The 21,849-nt window shown below is 44.1% G+C and overlaps 1 protein-coding gene across 1 annotated transcript in view; it reads right to left on the bottom strand.

The window, feature by feature from the left end:
* The window catches only part of slc17a8 (solute carrier family 17 member 8), a 65,763-nt gene that overhangs the window by 31,584 nt on the left and 12,330 nt on the right, over positions 1–21,849 (bottom strand). The window contains exons 3-4 of the mRNA XM_068051147.1: positions 21,649–21,767; positions 2,227–2,341 (exon numbers count right to left, since the gene is read on the bottom strand). Coding sequence (XP_067907248.1) covers positions 2,227–2,341; positions 21,649–21,767 — 234 coding nt within the window. The remainder of the gene's footprint in view (positions 1–2,226; positions 2,342–21,648; positions 21,768–21,849) is intronic.

Genomic DNA, 21,849 nt, shown 5'->3' with positions numbered 1-21,849 from the left:
GTTGGTAATTCTGCAGTGAGTAACTCACCTTCTGACTCCCCAAAGCCTGTCCACCATCTAAAATGGCACATGTCAGAAGTGTGATGAAATACTCTCCACTTGCCTGGATAAGTGCAGCTCCAACAACACTCAAGAAGCTCGACACCATCCAGGACAAAGCAGCCCGCTTGATTGGCACACCATCTACAAACACTCACTCCCTCCACCACCAACGCACAATGGCAGCAGTGTGTACCATCTCCCTTCCTAAAAGCACTGTGGGAGTACCTACACCAGACGGACTGCAGCAGTACAAAGCGACGACTCACCACCATCTTCTCACGGGCAATTAGGAATGGGCAATAAATGTTGGCCTTGCCAGCAACGCCCACATCTCAAGAACAAATAAAAAAAATTCCTGCCATTAAATGAATGATATTATTACATGCAATATCTGAATCAGATTACCCCAGGATTTACAGCAACAACTGATAACAAGACTGAGAAGATAGTGAATGTTACCATATCAGCATCAGCATTTTAGTACACTTGGCAAGAATAACATTTGCTTTTTTCATTTCTTGGTGCTGCAGTCACTTCAAACTCTGTTTAACACCCCCAAATTTTAAATAATTTAACAAAGATGTTGAAATATGCCAGAGAGGAATGTAACTGGTTAACAAGTGCTCTATAAAACAGTACATAGGGAGATTAACCACACTGTGTTCCAGATTGCACATTATCATGATGAAACTTGGGCACTATCATATTGCTGTTTGTGGCATCTTGCTGTGCACAAATTGACTGTCATGTTTCCAACATTACAACAATGATCAAGCTTCAAAAGTATTTTACTGGTTCTAAAGCAGTCGGGAAAGACTATTTAATGTAGGTTCTTTCCTATAAATGAGGGTTTAGTTCATTTCTATTGACAAAGTGTGAGTTGTTCAATTTTTTTTATTCTTTCATGAAATGGGGGCGTTGCTGGCTAGGTCAGCATTTATTGCCCATTCCTAATTGCCTTGAGAAGGTGGTGGTGAGCTGCCTTCTTAAACCGCTGTAGTCCATGTGGCGTAGTTACACCCATAGTACTGTTAGGAAGGGAGTTCCAGGATTTTGACCCAGTGACAGTGAAGGAACGGCGATATAGTTCCAAGTCAGGATGGTGTGTGGCTTGGAGGGGAACTTGCAGGTGGTGATGTTCCCATGCATCTGCAGCCCTTGTCCTTCTAGGTGGGAGAGATCATGGATTTGGAAGGTGCTGTCGAAGGAGCCTTGGTGAGTTGCTGCAGTGCATCTTGTAGATGGTACACAATGTGCATCGGTGGTGGAGGGAGAGAATGTTGAAGGAGGTGGATGGGGTGCTGATCAAGTGGGCTGCTTTGTCCTGGATGGTGTTGAGCGTTTTGTGTGTTGATGGAGCCGCACTCATCCAGGCACGTGGAGAGTATTCCATCACACTCCTGACTCCTGGAAACTGTAATGTTGATTACACTGCAAGGAGAAACACAGCAACTTCTGTGGTCATTCGGTCACATTCGGATGTATTTCCCAACCCACAGGGTGTGTGTACAAGGGTGTGTGTACAAGGGTGTGTGTACAAGGGTGTACAAGGGTGCATGTACAATTCTCTCACTTGGCCTCTTCACCAGAAGACCTGTGAAAACACAAGGTCCAACTACAGGGTTTCCGCTAAAGGCCTGTTACCCGACTTGAACCTGATGGGATAAAAGCAAAATACTGCGGATGCTGGAAATCTGAAACAAAACCTGATGGGACCTGACGACACTCTCTATCACAGGTAAGTGGCTCCAATGTTAATTTAATTATTGTACTAGAAAGGTGGTTTTGTTACAGTTATTTTAAGCTTGTGCAGATCAGCAACAAAGTGAAAAACGGAAGGTAAGTTAACTGATGGTCAGGTCGGGTCAGGTCCGGTCGGACGCAGGATAAAGTGAAAGGACTCAGGCCGTGTTGGGCTCGGGTCAGGTGTGGTTCTGTCGGGCTCGGGTTTTTTTTTCAGATCCGAGCAGGCCTTTAATCTCCGCAGTGGTCGTGGTTACAGTGCAGAAGGAGGTCATTTGTCCCAATGCATTGTGCCAGCTCTCTGATAGACCCATTATTCTATGTTTATTCCAATTTCCCTGCCCTTTACCCATTTGGCCCATTGCCCCTGTACTATCTCTCAGAAAGATCAATCCCTTTAGTCTCAGTCCCCTGCCCTTTTCAGTAGATTTAAAAACATACCTCCACAAGACCTTGAAGTATCCTTACAAACAAAACACAGCCAAAATGCACTCTTGCTGCTGATGGGATGAGCATGTTCAGTGTTGAGGTCAAAAATATAGCTGCTCCAAAAACTCTAAGGTTAAAAAGCACAAAGGTAGGCAGAGTGTCATTAAATTTGTTCATAATGAGAATGAGCTTTAACAACAACCAAACCCCCTTTACAAATGATAATTTTAATATTTTCTTGTTCATTGACTTTTTCACTTCATTACTTGGACTGCTGTTTAAACAGTTGAAACTGATGACATTATCACTGCCATTAGATTAGATTGAGGGAGAGGAATGATCTTGCCATTTTATCTCTTTATGTTAATTCAGCTTCCTCGTGCTCAGGTTCAGTAATTCTTTGCAAACTGGTGCCCTAATGGTGTAAATCAGAACGCTCGATGGGTCTGATATTTACAGGGGTGGGTTTTGTCCGTGTGGGGGAGGGCGATTTGGTCACCCTGCTCGCTGTTTTAATGTCACAGCATGTGTCCTTCTTTTCCAACACGTTCCCCCGCTGTAGGTTGGAGGAGGGGGAATGCTCCAAGGCGGCTGCAGGCCGGAAGCAGGTAGGGAGCCTGCAGCTGGGTTAGTGGTGGCATTGAGGTATGTGAGGGTGGTCCAGATCTTGGGGGGAGTTCCTACCGATCCCAGCGATGGTCCGATACCCGATGCTGAGGGAATTTTGGGAAGAGTGTCGTTGGATCTTGAGGTAGGGGTTATCCGGTGGGAGGCAGAGAAGAAGGTAAGGTTGTGGGGCCAAGGGTATGGAAGCATTCCTGCTTCTCTTGGTCCACAAGCAGTGCTGTAAAGGCACCGGTTCCCTTTTCCATGCAGCAATCCTCACCTCCCTTTAACGGCTAAGTTTCCCAAGACCTGGGAAAATGCTGGCCAACGTTCAAGTTGGAAGATAGGTTAAATCTGAGGCATGCAGCCTCATTAGAATATTCAAATTTCCAATCCACCTCCTGAGAGAGGGTTGGTCGCCCACCACCCCCCCACCCCCCACCACCTGCTCCCCGCAGCCCCCCCCCCTCCCCACTCCACCACCCCACCCCAACCACTCTGTTAAAACTGGAAGTGGATGGGCTTGAGTCCTGCTGCATGACCGGGGGAGGGATTGCAGAAAGTTGGCATTCTAGTGCTCCAGCGCTCAGTCCAGCCTTGGAGTGCCATCAACTGGAGGAAACAGGAACAGGAGGAATAGTCCCCCAAGCCTGTTCCACCATTTAATCAGATCATGACTGATCTCTAGCTCAACTCCATTCACTCACTTTTGCTCCATATCCCTTGATACCCAATAAAAGATCGCAATCTTCAAACTTCAAATTAACCTGGAGCATTCATGTTCAAATAATGTATAGATATGAGGCCACGATGAGGTGTTGTATAGATGCAGAAAGATGTATAAAGGAAGTAGGTGAGAACATTGCAGATGCTGTAACTATAATCTTCCAAAGTTCTCTCGATTTGGGACGATTCCTTCAGATTGTAAAATTGCACCTGCCGCTCTGCTATTTAAGAAAGGTGAGAGGTGGAAACCAGAGAACTATAGACCACTTAGTCTAACATCTGTTGTTGATAAATTACTACAATCTATAATTAAGGATATAATTAAGATCCGAAGGAGAATTGAGATAGCCAAGACCGTATTTGTCAGAATGAAGGACATGGTAACATCAAAGAAACTGAGCCTGAATCGTAGGAAAAGAATGCTGAGGTGCTACATTTTGTCATCTATGTTATATGCCTGAGAGACATGGACAACAAACAGAGACTATTCATAAGCTGACTCATTTATGGCACAGAAGGAGGTCATTTGACCCACTGGGTCCATGCTGGCTCTCCATGAAGCTATCCAGTCAGTCACACTCGACCGCTCGGTCTCCATAGCTCTGCAAGTTTATTTCCTTCAAGTGCCCATCCAATTTCCTGTTGAAATCATTGATTGTCTCCACTTCCAACACCCTCGTGGGCAGCGAGTTCCAGTTCATTACCACTCGCTGCGTAAAATGTTCCTCCTCACATTCCCCCTGTATCTCTTGCTCCAAATCTCCAATCTGTGTCCCCTAATCCTTGTACCATCAATTAATGGGAACAGTTTTTCCTTGTCTAACTTATCTAAACCTGTTATAATCTTGAACCTCTCTATTAAATCTCCCATCAATCTCCTTTTCTCTAAGGAGGACTGGAGAATAGCCAATGTTGTTCCTTTGTTTAAGAAGGGTAGCAAGGATAATCCAGGAAATTATAGGCTGGTGAGCCTTACATCAGTGTAGGGAAATTATTGGAGAGGATTCTTCGGGACAGGATTTACTCCAATTTGGAAACAAACAAACTTATTAGCGAGAGGCAGCATGGTTTTGTGAAGGGGAGGTCGTGTCTCACTAATTTTGATTGAGTTTTTTGAGGAAGTGACAAAGATGATTGATGAAGGAAGGGCAGTGGATGTTATCTATATGGATTTGACAAGGTCCCTCATGGCAGACTGGTACAAAAGGTGAAGGGATCAGAGGTGAGCTGGCAAGATGGATACAGAACTGGCTCTGTCATAGAAGACAGAGGGTAGCAGTGGAAGGGTGCTTTTCTGAATGGAGGGATGTGACTAGTGGTGTTCCGCAGGGATCAGTGCTGGGACCTTTGCTCTTTGTAGTATATATAAATGATTTTGAGGAAAATGTAGCTGGTCTGATTAGTAAGTTTGCGGACGACACAAAGGTTGGTGGAGTTGCGGATAGTGATGAGGATTGTCAAAGGATACAGCAGGATATAGATCGGTTGGAGACTTGGTCAGAGAAATGGCAGATGGAGTTTAATCCGGACAAATGTGAGGTAATGCATTTTGGAAGATCTAATGCAGGTGGGAAGTATACAGTAAATGGCAGAACTCTTAGGAGTATTGACAGGCAGAGAGATCTGGGCGTACAGGTCCACAGGTCACTGAAAATGGCAACACAGGTGGATAAGGTAGTCAAGAAGGCATACGGCATGCTTGCTTTCATCGGTCGGGGCATAGAATATAAAAATTGGCAAGTCATGCTGCAGCTGTACAGAACTTTAGTTAGGCCACACTTAGAATATTGCGTGCAATTCTGGTCGCCACACTACCAGAAGGACGTGGAGGCTTTGGAGAGGGTACAGAAGAGGTTTACCAGGATGTTGCCTGGTCTGGAGGGCATTAGCTATGAGGAGAGGTTGGATAAACTCGGATTGTTTTCACTGGAACGACGGAGGTGGAGGGGCGACATGATAGAGGTTTACAAAGTTATGAGCGGCATGGACAGAGTGGATAGTCAGAAGCTTTTTCCCAGGGTGGAAGAGTCAGTTACTAGGGGACATAGGTTTAAGGTGAGAGGGGCAAAGTTTAGAGGGGATGTGCGAGGCAAGTTCTTTACACAGAGGGTGGTGAGTACCTGGAACATGCTGCCGGGGGAGGTGGTGGAAGCAGGTACGATAGCGACGTTTAAGAGGCATCTTGACAAATACATGAATAGGATGGGAATAGAGGGATACGGTCCCTGGAAGTGCAGAAGGTTTTAGTTTAGGCAGGCATCAAGATCGGCGCAGGCTTGGAGGGCCGAATGGCCTGTTCCTGTGCTGTACTGTTCTTTGTTCTTCCTTCTAATGAGAACAAACCCCAGCTTTTCCAACTAAACCTGGTAGTTAAAATTCTCCATCCCTGGAACCATTCTGGTAAATCGTCTCTGAACCCTCTCAAGGACCCTCACATCCTTACAAAGTTTTCGTGACCAGAACTGGATGCAATACTCATGTTGGAATGTAACCAGAGCTTTATAAAGGATCAGCATAACTTCCCTGCTTTTATACTCAATGCCTCTATTTATGGAGCTCAAGATCCCATATGCTTTACTAACCACTCTCTCAATATGTCCTGCCACCTTCAAAGATCGATGTACATGCACCCCCAGGACCCTCTGTTCCTGCACTCTCTTTGGAACTGTGCCATTAAGTATATATTGCCTCTCCCTATTCCTTCTGCCAAAATGCATCACCTCACATTTGTCAGTATTAAATTCCATCTACCATCTGTCTGCATTTGCGATGTGGAAATACAGGAGGATGTTCAACATATCCTACACAGACTGAAAGACTAATGTGGAAGTGCTGGAAATGGCTGGAGTAAAGAGGAAATTAGTGCATAACATCAAAGAGAGAAAGATACAATATTTCAGTCACATCATTAGAGCAGAAGGTAGACAGAGACAATTATTGGATGGAAAGTTCGACGGGAAATGTAGGAGAGGGAAGCAGAGGAGAAAATGGATGATGGTTATAATGGACTGGATGCAGTTGACCTATTCAGAATGTGTAAGGACAGCACAGGACAGACAGAGGTGGAGATCCCTAACAGTCAACCTTCAGGGAAGAAGATGACACCAATGAACGAACAAAATAATTAAGGATAGTGTGACTGGGTTGGGTTGGAATCCTTCCGTCTACGAAAGATGATGGACACGCAGCAAACAATCCATGTCGGTGGGGTGTCTTCTCTTGGTGCACCTTTGCTGATGGCTGTGAAGGCCAATCCTTGAGAGGCAGGTTCTGCCACAAGTGCCTCACGTGAAGCTGCCAAGTGACGCTGTGAATTGTTGTTTTTGATGTTGGTGCCTGTTGCCAAGCTGCTGTAGCCACTGGTCATCGTGGTAGTGCACACCAGTCCACAGGATGTGTCGCCATTTCCCTCTTTCACCAGCTAGTGACTCCCAAGTGCACAATAGTCAACATTTAGGGCCTTCATGTCACACTTGCAAGCATCCTTGACGTGGAGTTTTGGGCGCCCCACTGGTTGTCTGCCCCAGCTACCTCACCATACAGAAGGTCCTTGGGTATGCAACTGTCTTCCATCCTGAGGACATGTCTGATCCACCGAAGCTGCCTCTGTTTGACTAGTGCTAACGCCCTTGGGAGCTCTGCTTTTGAGAGAACTGCCACATTTGTGATATTATCCTGCCAGGATACACCCATAATGTGGCGGAGACAGTGAAGATGGAAATTATTGAGCTTCTTTTCCCGGTAGCTGTAAGTCGCCCATGTTTCACAGCCATTCAGCAAGGTGCTGAGAACACAGGCCTTATAAACCATCAGCTTGGTCCTAAGAGTCAGCTTGGTGTTATCCCATGCACAGTTTTCAAGTCAGCTAAAGGTGGCATCTGCTTTCCCTATGTGTGTATTGAGCTCTGCATCAAGGGACAGATTGTCTGTCATCATGGACCCAAGATAGCAGAATTTGCTAACCACTTCCAGTGGGGTGTTATTTAGTGTGATCGGGGGCAGAGATGCAACACCTTGTCCCATGACCACAGTTTTCTTGACGCTGATAGAGAAGGAGAACAAGTTACAGGCACGGGAGAGACAGTCCCGGAGTCTCTGTAGCTGAGATTCCGTGTGAGCGACTAGCGCAGCATCATCAGTGTAGAGGAGCTCTCTGATCAGGACGTGATGTGTTTTTGTCTTCGATTTCAGCCTTGATAGATTGTAGAACTTGCCATCTGACCTAGTATGCAAGTAGACGACTTCCATATCTGCAGGGAAGGCGAAGGTCAGGGGCATGGAGAAGAAGATGCCAAACAGAGTGGGGACTAGGACACAATCCTGATAGCGTGCGTCACTAAACATCTTGAAAATTTTCAGCTGATCAGAGAGTCAGCATGGATTTGTAAAGGGTAATTCATACCTGCCAAATCTGATTGAATTTTTTGAAGAGGCATCTAAAGTCGTGAACAGGCGAATGTCTATTAATGTTATTTATATGGACTTCCTGAAGGCATTTGATAAAGACCCTCAGAAAGGACTGTTGGCTAAAGTTGAAGCTCATGGAACTGAAGACAAGTTATTGAGCTGGTTAGGAAATTAGCTTAGTGACAGAAGACAGAGAGTAGGGATAATGGGCAGGTACTCTAATTGGCCGGATGTGACTAGTGTGTCCTGCAATGAGGCCTCAACTATTCACCGCATTTATTAGTGACTTAGATAATGGGATAGAAAGCCACATATCCAAATTTGCTGATGACACAAAGATTGGCGGCATTGTAAGCAGTGTAGGTGGAAGCATAAAGTTATAAACGAGATATTAATAGATTAAGTGAATGGGAAAAAATGTGACAAATGAATTTCAATGTAGACAAAAGTGAGGTCATCCACTTTGGACCTAAAAAGGATGAAACAGGATACTCTCTAAATGCTGAAAAGCTAGAAACAGTGGAGCTCCAAAAAGACCTGAGGTCCAAGTACACAGATCATTAAAATGTCATGAACAGGTACAGAAAATATTCAATCAGAAAGGCTAATGGAATGCTGGCGTTTATATCCAGAGGACTAGAATACAAGGGGGTAGAAGTCATGTTTCAGCTATACAAAACTCTGGTTAGACCACACCTGCAGTTACTGTGAGCAGTTCTGGGCACAACACCTTAGGAAGGATATATTGGCCTTGGACAGAGTGCAGAGTAATTTACCAGAATGATACCTGGACTCCAAGGGTTAAATTACGAGATGAGTTTACACAAACTAGGGTTATATTCCCTGGAATTTAAAAGGCTAAGGATGGTTTAATCAAAGTTTTCAAATTATTGAGAGGTCGATAGAGAGAAACTATTTCCGCTGTTTAGGGAGTCTAGAATTAGGGGGCATCGTTTAAAAATTAGAGCCAGACCTTTCAGGAGTGGAATTAGTCTTCACGCAAAGGGTGGAAGAAGTTTGAAACTCTCATCGCAAATGGCAATTGATGTTAGGTCAGTTGTTAATCTGTAGATTTCTGTTATCCAAAGGTATTAAGGAATATGAGGAAAAGATGGGTATATGGAGTTAAGTCACGGATCCGTCATGATCTCATTGAATGTTGAAACAGGCTTGAGGGGTTAAACGGCCTCCTCCTGTTCCAATGTTCCTAGATGCAGTTCTTTCCTTCACAACACTGGAATCTGTAAGTCACTGCAGGCATTCTCTATGGCAGGCTTAAGCAAAGTAATTAAAGACAAGTAAACAAACAAATGTATGTTAGAATAGTCCAGTCTATTAGGGCGGCACAGTGGCGCAGTGGTTAGCACCGCAGCTTCACAGCTCTAGCGACCCGGGTTCAATTCTGGGTACTGCCTGTGTGGAGTTTGCAAGTTCTCCCTGTGTCTGCGTGGGTTTCCTCCGGGTGCTCCGGTTTCCTCCCACAAGCCAAAAGACTTGCAGGTTGATAGGTAAATTGGCCATTATAAAAATTGCTCCCAGTATAGGTAGGTGGTAGGGGAATATAGGGACAGGTGAGGATGTGGTAAGAATATGGGATTAGTGTAGGATTAGTGTAAATGGGTGGTTAATGGTCGGCACAGACTCGGTGGGCCGAAGGGCCTGTTTCAGTGCTGTATCTCTGAATCTGAATCTAGAGGTAACAAAGGCATGGATGAGGTTTTCAGCAGCAGTTGAGCTGAGACAGGAGCAAAGTCGGGTATGGTCACGGAGGTGGAAATAGGCGGTCTAAGTGATGGCATGGCTATGTGGTCAGAAGTTCATTTCGGAGTCAAATTATGACACCAAGGTTGTGAATGGTCTGGTTCAGCTCAGACAATTGCTAGGGAGAGGGATGTGTCAGCAGTGGCTAGGGAATGGAGTTTGTGGCAAGCTTAATTTGGGGATAATTACAGGGTTAATTTCTGCTCACTGTTGTTCTTGTACAGCCACTGAACAAGCACGCACCAAATTACCATCAACGCTAAATTATCACAGGATTAACAGTTTTTAAACACCTGCAGTAAATAGCAGGGGGGAATTCAATACGTGCATCTTAAGCATCTGGCGGAGAATGGAAAGAGCCTCTTAATAAAGTTTTGAAATGAATGGATTGCACCTTTCATTTTCAGCAGCTTTCAAAAGTTGACTTTTGGTGAGGTGAAAGGAAAGAGAATGATATTTACCAACCCTCTAGCCCATATCAATCACTGCAAGTTTCGGATCCTCAGTTACACCAGCTGGCACACTCTGGCATTGGGTCATTTCCTATATTGTTCAAACACCCCGACAGAAAATATTATGTGTCTGTCTATTTCGCACTTGCTATTAAATGGTGATATATTTATGTCCGCTTCTTCGGTTACTCAAGGCATAAGGGACTCGTACATTGTTCTGAACATGTTCCCTCTTTGCACATAACCAGTAAAGGATTTAGATTAGATTAGATTAGAGATACAGCACTGAAACAGGCCCTTCGGCCCACCGAGTCTGTGCCGACCAGCAACCACCCATTTATACTAATCCTACACTAATCCCATATTCCTACCAAACATCCCCACCTGTCCCTATATTTCCCTACCACCTACCTATACTAGTGACAATTTATAATGGCCAATTTACCTACCAACCTGCAAGTCTTTTGGCTTGTGGGAGGAAACCGGAGCACCCGGAGAAAACCCACGCAGACACAGGGAGAACTTGCAAACTCCACACAGGCAGTACCCGGAATCGAACCTGGGTCCCTGGAGCTGTGAGGCTGCAGTGCTAACCACTGCACCACTGTGCCGCCCCATCTTGGTTTCTTGGTCAACAAATAATCCTGCTGACAACTGGACCTCAGAACAATACAAATTCAAAGTACATGCTAGGAAAGATCATTGAATGACATAATTGATTGCCAGTGAGAGAAATGGCATCAGACATGATAGCAGAACTGAGAGGTTATAACTATCAGGAAGAATTACACAGCCTGGGGCTCTTTTCTCTGGAAAAGAGAGGGCTGAGCAGTGATCCGATAGAGGTCTTTAAAGTATTGAAAGGGTTTGATAGGTTAAACGTAGAGAAAAAATTCCACTTGTGGGGGAGACCAAAGCTAAGGTGCCATAAATATCGATAAATTCAGCAGGGAATTCAGGAGAAACTTCTTTACCCAGAGAGTGGTGAGAATGTGGAACTTGCTACCACAGGGAGTGGTTGAGGCAAATAGCATAGAGACATTTAAAGAGAAGAGAGATAAACACATGAGGGAGAAAGGAATAGAAGGATATGTTGATCGGGTGAGATGAAGAGGGGTGGGAGGAGGCTCGTGTGGAGCATAAACACTGGCATGGACCAGTTGGGCTGAATGGGAGAGCATTCCTGCTCTCCAAATAGTGCCATGAGATCTTTCATGTGCACCAGAACATGTAGACTGCAACTTGGATTAGCATTTCATCTGAAAGATGACACCTCTGACAGAGCAACACTCCCTCAGTACTGCTCTTGAAAGTGCCTTGAATTGGACTAAAATTGTGTACTTATTGAACAAACCCAACCTGTTCTGGTCTCAGTCCAGGTTGACCCTCATTACTATTAAATCAAACCAACCCAGCAACAAAAGCACAAATCTAACTAATCAAAAAATATTCCTGTGGTTGTATTGGAAGTCCATGCACTGTTTCTCTCAGGGTTTGGGCTGTTTAACACTGTTCTCGATTAATGTGACTTCACTTACTGTGCACTCTTTAGGCTTTCCCTGTTAACAGTACCATCTAGTGGGTATAATACGATATGATTCACTATGTTACAGGGCTTATTGCTAGCAAGAATAATTGGCCTATGTAAGTTTAAACGGCCAGTGTGACTGAGTTGGTCGAAAAATGCCAGAGCACAGGTACACTGTTGCTGAATTTTGTAAGTTCAGTGTTAATGGAATAACAACAAAATTGCATTTATATAGCACCTTTAATGTAATATAACATCCCAAGGTGCTTCGCAGGAGCATTATCAAACAAAATTTGACACTGAGCAACATAAGGAAATATTAGAACAGGTGACCAAAAGTTTGGTCATAGGTAGGTTTAAAGGAGCATCTTAAAGGAGGAGATGGAAGGATAGGTTTTGGGAGGAAATCGCAGAGCTTAGGACCTTGGCAGCTGAAGGCATGGCCACCAATGGTGGAGTGATTAAACCAGGGATGCACAAGAGGCCAGAATTGGAGGAGTGCAGAGATCTCGGAGAGCCGTAAGCCTGGACGAAGTTATAGAGATAGGCATGGCGAGACACTGGAGGGATTTGAAAACATAGATAAGAGTTTTAAAATCAAGATATTATTTAACTGGGAGCCAATGTAAATCAGCGAGCACAGAAGTGACGGGTGACTGGGCTTTGTTCAAACAAAGGATAATCGGCCATCTCATTATTCGGTTGCACAATGCAGTCAGTGTCGATATGAGGGACTGGTACTTGAGCATTGACCAAGAAACTGCAAAAGAAACTAGACGCATCTATACAAGTTGTCTTTGAAGGTGAACTTAGCAGTTAATAAGCCATATGTGATCCTGGGCTTTATAAATAGAGGCATAGAGTATAAAAGCAAAAAAGTTATGCTCAACATATATAAAACAGCCCCGGCTGGGGTATTGTGTCCAATTCTGGGCACCAGATTTTAGGAATGATGTGAAGGTTTTGCAGAAGAGATTTACTGGAATGGTTCTAGGGATAAGGGATTACAGTTGTGTGGATAGACTGGAGAAACAAGGGTTTTTCTCCTTACAGCAGAGAAGATTAAAAGGAGATTTGATAGAGGTGTTTGATATCATGAAGGGTTCAGATAGAGTGAATAAACAGAACTGTTTCCAATTGCTGAATGGTCGATAACTCGAGGGCACAGATTTAAGGTGATTGGCAAAAGAGCTGGAGGCATCAAGAGGATAAGCTTATTTATGTAATGAGTGGTTAGGATTTGGAATGCACTGATAGAGTAGTGGATACAGATTCAATAGTAGCTTTCAAAAGGGAATTGGATAAATACCTGATAGAGAAAAACGTTGCAGGGATATGGGAAAAGAGGAGGGGAATGGCACGAACTGGATTGCTCTTCAAAAGAGCCAATGTGAACTCACTCAGCCAAATGGCCTCCTTCTCAGAGAATGATAGAATTGTTCCAGCACAGAAGGAGGCCATTCGGCCCATCGCGTCCATGCCGGCCTCCTGCAAGAGCAACTCACTTAGTCCCGCTTCCCTGCCTTTTCCCCGTAGCCCTGCAATTTTTTTCTCTTCAGATAATTATCCAGTTCTTTTTTGAAGGCCTTGTTTGAACCTGCCTCCACTACACACTCAGAGAGTGCATTCCTGATCCTAAACACACACTGAACCTGCCTCCACTACACACTCAGAGAGTGCATTCCTGATCCTAAACACACACTGAACCTGCCTCCACTACACTCTCAGGCAGTGCATTCCTGATCCTAACCACTCGCTGCGTAAAAAGCTTTTTCTTCATGTCGCTGTTGCTTCTTTTTCTGTTCTATACTATATTATTCTATGATTCTATGTCAGTTGGAATGGCCAAATACCCAGTGAGATAGTATATGGAGACATAGACAGAATAACATCAGAACTAAGGAATGGAAAGTTGAAAGCTGCTGACCATTCCTCCAGAGCAAAAGAGGAATCAGTTTTAAAATTATTGGCTGTCCAAGCCCACAAATTATTAAAATCCAGTGGACAGGTAGAAAAAGTAATTAAAAAGACTAATGGAATGTTGGCCTTTGTCTTAAGGGGTCTAGATAATGAAGAGGGGGAAGTGATGCTTCGGTTGTATAGAACCTTGGTCAGACCCCATCTAGAGTAACTGTGTTCAGTTCTGGGCACCATCCCACAGGAAGGATATATTATTGTTGGAAAGGGTGCAACACAGATTCACCAGAATGATACCGGGGCTATAGGGTTAAATATGAGGAGCAGGTTGCAGAGACCTGGCTTGTATTCCCTTGGATATCAAAGATTAACTGGTGACCTAATCGCAGTCTTTAAAACGTTAACAGGATTTAATAGGATAGACAAAGAGAAACTATTTCCTTTGGTTCTAAATTGGGGGAAGGCAAATCTTAAAGGGATAGTCAGCATGGATCTGTTAAGGGAAGGTCATGTCTTACTAACTTAATTGAGTTTTTTGAGGAAGTAACAAGAAGGATTGATGAGGGTAGTGCAGTGGATGTGGTCTACATGGACTTTAGTAAGGCATTTGACAAGGTCCCACATGGCAGACTGGTCAGTAAAATGAAAGCCCATGGGATACAGGGCAATGCGGCAGGTTGGATCCAGAATTGGCTCAGGACCAGGAAACAAAGGGTAGTGGTCGACAGATGTTTTTGTGAATGGAAAGCTGTTTCCAATGACGTTCCACAGGGCTCAGTGTTGGGTCCCTTGCTGTTTGTGGTATATATTAATGATTTGGACTTAAATGTGGGAGGCATGATTGGGAAATTTGCAGATGACGCAAAAATTTTCTGTGTAGTTGATAATGAAGAGGATAGCTGTAGACTCTAGAATGATGTCAATGGTTTGGTTGAGAGGGTGGAAAAGTGGCAAATGGAATTCAATCTGGAGAAGGGTGAGGTAATGCATTTGGGGAGTGCAAATAAAGCGAGGGAATACATAATAAACTGGAGGATATTGAGAGGGGTGCGAGACCTTGGAATGCATGTGCACAGGTCCCTGATGGTGGCAGGACAGGTAGATAGAGTGGTGAAAAAGGCATATGGAATGCTTTCCTTTATTGGCCATGGTATAGAATACAAAAGCAGGGATGTGATTGGGTGGCTAGTTTTTTCGGCCAGCACAGACACTATGGGCTGAATGGCCTCCTTCTGTGCCATAATTTTTCTATGGTTCTATGGTGGGGAATCCAGAACAAGGGCTATTATTCTTAAAATTAGAGCCAGAGCATTCAGGATTGAAATCAGGAAGGATGTCTTCACACAAAGGATAGTGGAAATCTAGAACTCTCCTGAAAGGCTGTAGATGCTGAGGGACAGTTGGTGTTTTCAAGTCTGAGATCGATAGATTTTTGTTGAGTACGGGGTATCAAGGGAAATGGAGGAAAGACAGATAAATGGAATTAAGATGCAGGCCAGCCATAATCCAATTGAATGGTGGAACAGGTTCGATGGATTGAATAGCCTCCTCCCGTTCCTAATGCTTCCGTTAAGGACAGCTGTGATTTGACCGTCCGCACATCTGAACTTCCTCAGAAGTGAAATAAACGCAAGCATTATGAGCTGCACAAATCCGGAAAGTATTTGCAACTAATCCACAAAAAACAACCATATCATTCAGCACATTTCTCCGTTCCAGTGATTGTTCATTAGTCGGAGGTAGATTTTCCGACACCCGTTCCTTACCAAAGTGTAATGTGCTCCTATTAAATTTCTCACTGCTCTTATTTTTTTTGAACAGGAATATTAAAGCTTTATCAGCAACAATCGGAAGATCTACCACCTCGTCCCCCACCCACACACCAATTGCGTAAAGCATTGGGACATCCCAAAAGCTGTTGTAATAAAGTGTGAAATTTATCCCCGAGTTCTTTCTTTTACAAACGACCTTAAATGGCGTCTGAATATTCACTGATCTGATATTGTGAGCACAGATGAAGCAGTATTAATAATTAACTGCACTGGTTGCAGCCCTTGCTCTCTTTGAGATCCTGTTACAATAGACTTATCATTTGACAAAGAAAGCCATTGCTAATAAATGATCCCTGTGCACGCGTGCAGATATTTCCTGTCCTCTTCCTGTGTGTGCAGAAGAACATGCCATTAAAATTTAATCTATTTACCAACAATAGCTTATTCGCTGTAAACCTTAAGAGATGTAACAGTGCTTTCCAGTCCAGATACATCTCAGGATCTAAAACAAGTAATGTGATATATTTTACTGCAACAAATTAGATCAAATGCAAAAAAGCTTTCATGTCTTCATAGATCCTTTAATTACATTGGAAAAAATGATGCCTTTCTCAGACAATGAATGTATGGATATTTTCTCAGCTATATTATCAGCAGGAGTGAGATTGAGCACAAGCTCATTTAAATTCACGGGGCGGTGGTTATTATTTATTTTTATAAAACTGAAGTGTGTCAAAATAGATGACATTTTCATTACAAAAGCTCCACTCCAGAGACTTGAACTAATAATACAGGCTGACACTTCAGTACACAACTGAGGGAGTGCTGCACTATTGGAGCTGCTGTCTTATCGGTTAAACCTGTCTGCCATCTCAGGTGAATTTGGAAGATCCTGCGGAACTATTCTGAAGAAAAGCAGGAAAGGGTCCCTTGGTGTCCTGGCCAATATTTATCCCTTGACCAACATCACCAAAAGACAGATGAATTGCTCATTCATGGGATTTATGTGATCATGCTATGCACAAAATTACTGGTGCGTTGGCCTGCAAAACAATGGGCATAGCACTTCGAGATAATTCATTGCATGTGAAGTGTTTTTAAATGTTTCTGTGAAACACGATATAATGTTTAATTAAATCCTGGCTGTCTCTCTCTTTCTCTCTCTAACACAAGTAATTTTACCAGGGTCAGAATCACACTTATCTGGCATTGCAGAGTTCCCTGAATCAGGTCATTGATTCCATTATGCTGGACATTCAGTTGGTTACCATGTTTGAACCATGCCAAGATCCTCCCAGTGACAGCGAATGTCTATTCTGGTCTCTGTGTGATAAAGGTAGATTTTGTACACATTGGAGTGTCGGAGCTGAACCCTTAGCTCCAGATCAGGTGTTTGCCTGTCATTTGATGCATAACAATGAGTGTAGCAGGACTTAATTCATATGAAAATAACAGAACAGGAAAAAACTAGCTGGTCCACTAATCCAGTACCATACTCATGATGGCTGGAGCATCCTGACGAGACATATCCTACTGGCCTAACCCCTTCCCCAGCCCAGCAGCCATGTAATCCACTAGGAGAGGCAAAATCACTGGGACAAGAAGGAGGAAAGAACTCGAGAAAATCCTCCTCAGACCCCCTCAGGTGGTCAAAACTGCACAGGAGATCCCACAGTCCATGCTTATGTTATCTGGTTGACATCCTTCCATCTATGAAAGATGATGGACACACAGCAAACAATCCATTTAGATGGGGTGTCCTCTCCTGGTGCACCTTTGCTGATGGCTGTGAAGGCCAATCCTTGAGAGGCAGGTTCTGCCACAAGTGCCGCACGTGAAGCTGCCAAGCGACACTGTGAGTTGTTGTTTTTGACATTAGCGCCTGTTGCCAAGCTGCTGTGGCAACTGGTCATTGCGGTAGTGCACACCAGTCCACAGGATGTGTCGCCATTTCCCTCTTTCACCAGCTAGTGATTCCCAAGTGCGATAGTCAACATTTAGGGCCTTCATGTCACACTTGCAAGCATCCTTGAAACAGAGCTTTGGTTTCCCCTCTGGTCGTCTGGCCCCGTCTACCTCACCATACAGAAGGTCCTTGGATATGCGACCGTTTCAATCCTGCGAACGTGTCTGATCCACCGAAGTCGCCTCTGTTTGATTAGAGCCAACACAGCTCTGCCTTTGAGAGAACTGTCACATTTGTGATTTTATCCTGCCAGGATATACTCATAATGTGCCACAGACAGTGAAGATGGAAATTATTGAGCTTCTTTTCCTGGTAGCTGTAAGTTGCCCATGTTTCACAGCCATTCAGCAAGGTGCTGAGAACACAGGCCTTATAAACCATCAGCTTAGACCTAAGGGTCAGCTTGGTGTTGTCCCATGAGCATTTTGCAAGTCAGCCAAAGGTGGTAGCTGCTTTCCCTATGTGTGTATCGAGCTCTGCATCAAGGGACAGATTATCTGTCACCATGGTCCCAAGGAAGCAGAATATGCTAACCAACTCCAGTGAGATGTTATTTAGTGTGATCAGGGGCAAAGATGCAACACCTTGTCCCATGACCATAGTTTTCTTGAAGCTTATAGTCAAGGAGAACAAGTTACAGGCACAGGAGAGACAGTCCATGAGTCTTTGTAGCTGAATTTCCCTGTGAGCGACTAGCGCAGCATCATCAGTGTAGAGGAGTTCTCTGATCAGGACGAGATGTGTTTTTGTCTTCTCTTTCAGCCTTGATATATTGTAGAGTTTCCGTCTGACCTTATGTTATCTATTATGATGCCAAATATGTAATCTCCACCCATTCATTCACAAATGTCAACTGACTTGCACTATTAATATTTTAGATGGTTTGGCAAGTCAAAAGGCTACTTTCAAATGTATGTGTTGGGACATCTTGATAATAAACACTCGATTGATAGTGTGTAATTACTGGAAAGAGAGATCTTCCATTTATATAGCACCTTATCACATCCTCGGAATATCCCAAAGCACTTCACAGCCAATGAAGTATGTTTGAAGTGTGGTCCCTGTTACCTAGGCAAGTGCAGAAGCCAATTTGTGCACAGCAAGATTCCACAGGCTGCAGTGAAATGAGTGACTGGATAATCTGATTTGGTGATGGGTTTGGTGTTTGCCAGGACACCGGGGAGAACTCCCCTTCTCCGGTGAGCTTAATCCCACCAATTCAAAACAACATTGGAATAACAGTATAAAATATTGTCATGAAGACCCCCACCTGCCAAGAATGAGGCATATTAATTTTGTCATATGAACATCAATTTTAAACTGTTGCTGGAGCAAAGAGATAACTTGTTTGAAGAGACCAGCAGCGGCTGGAAGAACACTTGTATACTAAGAGACAGTGCTTGGAGAGACAAAAGATTTGCTCACTGATTCAATTAACAGAGATTGGGCTGGGCAATGGTGATCCACATCTTGTCATGGTGGGAGACAACACTACATCGCACCCCCCTCCAACCACCAGACCCCCACCCCCCCGCAATAAGAGCTTTGGAATCCACAAAAGATGCAGGAGATTTTGTTGAAAAAAACTTAGTCACATGACTAACCTGCAGGCCAACTTGGAATTTTGAATTGTGCTCACAGGACAGTTTGGTCAGACTGCTGTTTGCAACTGAAGCTGGAAGAATTCAGCCTATCTGCTGGCTGGCTCTCTCTCGCTTTCTCACAAGTCTCCGGACCCACTGAAGTCGCGCAATCCTCAAGAGAGAAAAGACTCCTACATCGAAACAAGTTAAAGTGTGCACTGGGCCCCAACGAACGGCAAGACTTATCGGCAACCGAAGACTTTTTTTTAAATTCGTTCATGGGATGTGGGCGTCTCTGGCTAGGCCAGCATTTATTGCCCATCCCTAATTGCCCTTGAGAAGGCAGTGGTGAGCTGCCTTCTTGAACCGCTGCAGTCCATGTGGGGTAGGTACACCCACAGTGCTGTTAGGAAGGGAGTTCCAGGATTTTGATCCAGCAACAGTGAAGGAACGGCGATACAGTTCCAAGTCAGGATGGTGTGTGACTTGGAGGGGAACTTGCAGGTGGTGGTGTTCCCATGCATATGCTGCCCTTGTGCTTCTAGTTGGTAGAGGTCGCGGGTTTGGAAGGTGCTGTCTAAGGAGCCTTGGTGCATTGCTGCAGTGCATCTTGAATATGGTACATACTGCTGCCACTGTGTGTTGGTGGTGAAGGGAGTGAATGTTTGTGGATGGGGTGCCAATCGAGCGGGCTGCTCTGGCCTGGATGGTGTCGAGCTTCTTGAGTGTTGTTGGAGCTGCACCCATCCAGGCAAGTGGAGAGTATTCCATCACACTCCTGACTTGTGCCTTGTAGATGGTGGACAGGCTTTGGGGAGTCAGAAGGTGAGTTACTCACCTCAGGATTCCCAGCCTCTGACCTGCTCTTGTAGCCACAGTATTTATATGGCTACTCCAGTTCAGTTTCTTAGGCTCAACATCAAACTCAAGGGACAGTAAACAAAAACCCATCTATTGCCTCAAACCTTTCCTCTTTATTCTCTTCTACTTTTTCTGTCTCTATCTGCCTGTGTATTTATCGTGTGTGCATGTTAGCGTGGTCACGTCGCGTATTCTTAGCCGTTACCCGAATTAGAGTTTAAGATTAATAAACTTCCAGCTTTCTTGTTTAAATCTAAGAAAACCTGTCTGATTTCTTTGCCTTACAATTGGAAAGTGGTGAACAAGGATTCACTGAAGGGGAGCTAAAACACAGTGTTTTTAAAATTAAACCCTGTTACGGTTAAACCAGGCAAAGGCTGAAAGGGAACCCCTAGACCCCTATCTCACCTGGTCATAACAGTATCAATGGAAAAAGGAGTCTATTTTAGGATAACTAAAGGTCTAAATGAAAATGTTCCACTTTCAAATGTAATAGCTCCCAGAAATAATAATTCGAAGCTCATGTTGAAATGTAGTTTCATTTCTCTAGTTACTTCAAGAAATTTCAGTCTGTTAACCAGTACATTCTCATTAATTCTAATTGATGATGGGTCATTCCGTTGAACAGTCTCTAAATCTTAACTACCATTTTGAACAGCAGGGTGTTTTCCCAGTGTCCTGGCCAAGATTCCAGCCTCAACAAATACACCAAAAAACAATCTGATGGTCATTCATCTGATTGCTGTATGTGAGATGGTGCTGTGCACAATATTACTGGTGCGTTGACCTGCATCACGGCACTTCAATTCATCACACATAAAATATTTTGAGATGTTTCTGAGCGATGAGATATCATATCTTTGGGTAAAATTTGGGTAAAAGCTCCTGCCAAGAAGTTTTGCCAGTAGTGGGGCACACACCCCAAAATCGCACTCTCCCAGTCCGTGGTTTCCTGAGATGTTGCTCTGTGGCAAGTGTCCACATCAAAAGAGCACAGTTTGATTGAAACTGGCACTCCAGTGCAGTGTTGAGGGAGCCCTGAACTGTCAGATGTGCCATCTTTTGGATGAGACATGAGATCAAGGCCCCATCAGTCCTCTCAGGTGGGTGTAAAATATCCCATGGAACTATTTCAAAGAGCTGGGAGTGCTACCTGGTGTCCTGGGCCAATATTTATCCCTCACCCAACATCATTACAACAGATTATCCGGTCAATTATCACATTGCTGTTTGTGGGAGCTTGCTGTGTGCAAATTGGCTGCTGCATTTCCTACATTACAACAGTGTCAACACTTCAAAAGCACTTCCTTGGCTGTACGGTGCTTTGGGACATCATGAGGTCATGACAGGCGCTGTATAAATGCAAGACTTTCTTTCTACTGTGATTTGCCATGCTGAAATATGGGTATTGTCACTTTAATATCAGCCCAGCTTCAACCAGCCATTGAGATAGAATCTTACAGCACAAAAAGAGGCCATATAACCCCTCTTGCCTCTGCCATCTTTTTGAAAGAATGATCCAATTAGTCCTATGCATTGAATTTCACTTACGTCACAAAGTACATCACAGGATAAGGGGTTGGCTATTAGATGAGGAGGAATTTCTTCACTCAGAGGGTTGTGAATCTTTGGAATTCTCTCCCCCAGACAGCTGTGGATGCTCAGTCGATGAGTATATTCAAGTCAGAGATCAGTAGATTTTTGGGCATTAAAAGGGAATCAAGGGATTTGGGGATTGTACGGGAAGGTGGGGATGAGGTGGATGATCAGCCATGATCATATTGAATGGTGGAGCACGTTCAAGGGGCTCCTCCAGCTCCTATTTCTTATGTTCTTATGATCTTAAAGTCCTTACCTGTTTGCAGCAAACTTGTTGGAGATAAATCCCCCGGGGATTTGAGTTAGAATATAACCCCAGAAAAAAGACCCGTGGATCAGCCCCACAGTCTCAGGGTTCCAGTTGAATTGAGGTTTCTGGAGAAAGAGAGAAAGAAAGGAGCAGAAATGCTGTGGCCTTTGTTATATATGCTGACATTGTTCTTCCATTTAATTAGAT

The sequence above is a fragment of the Heterodontus francisci genome, chromosome 18 (assembly GCF_036365525.1).
Source record: "Heterodontus francisci isolate sHetFra1 chromosome 18, sHetFra1.hap1, whole genome shotgun sequence".
Classification (NCBI taxonomy): domain Eukaryota; kingdom Metazoa; phylum Chordata; class Chondrichthyes; order Heterodontiformes; family Heterodontidae; genus Heterodontus; species Heterodontus francisci.
Note: the sequence above shows the minus strand (reverse complement) of the source record. Positions and strands in the feature narration are given on the sequence as shown.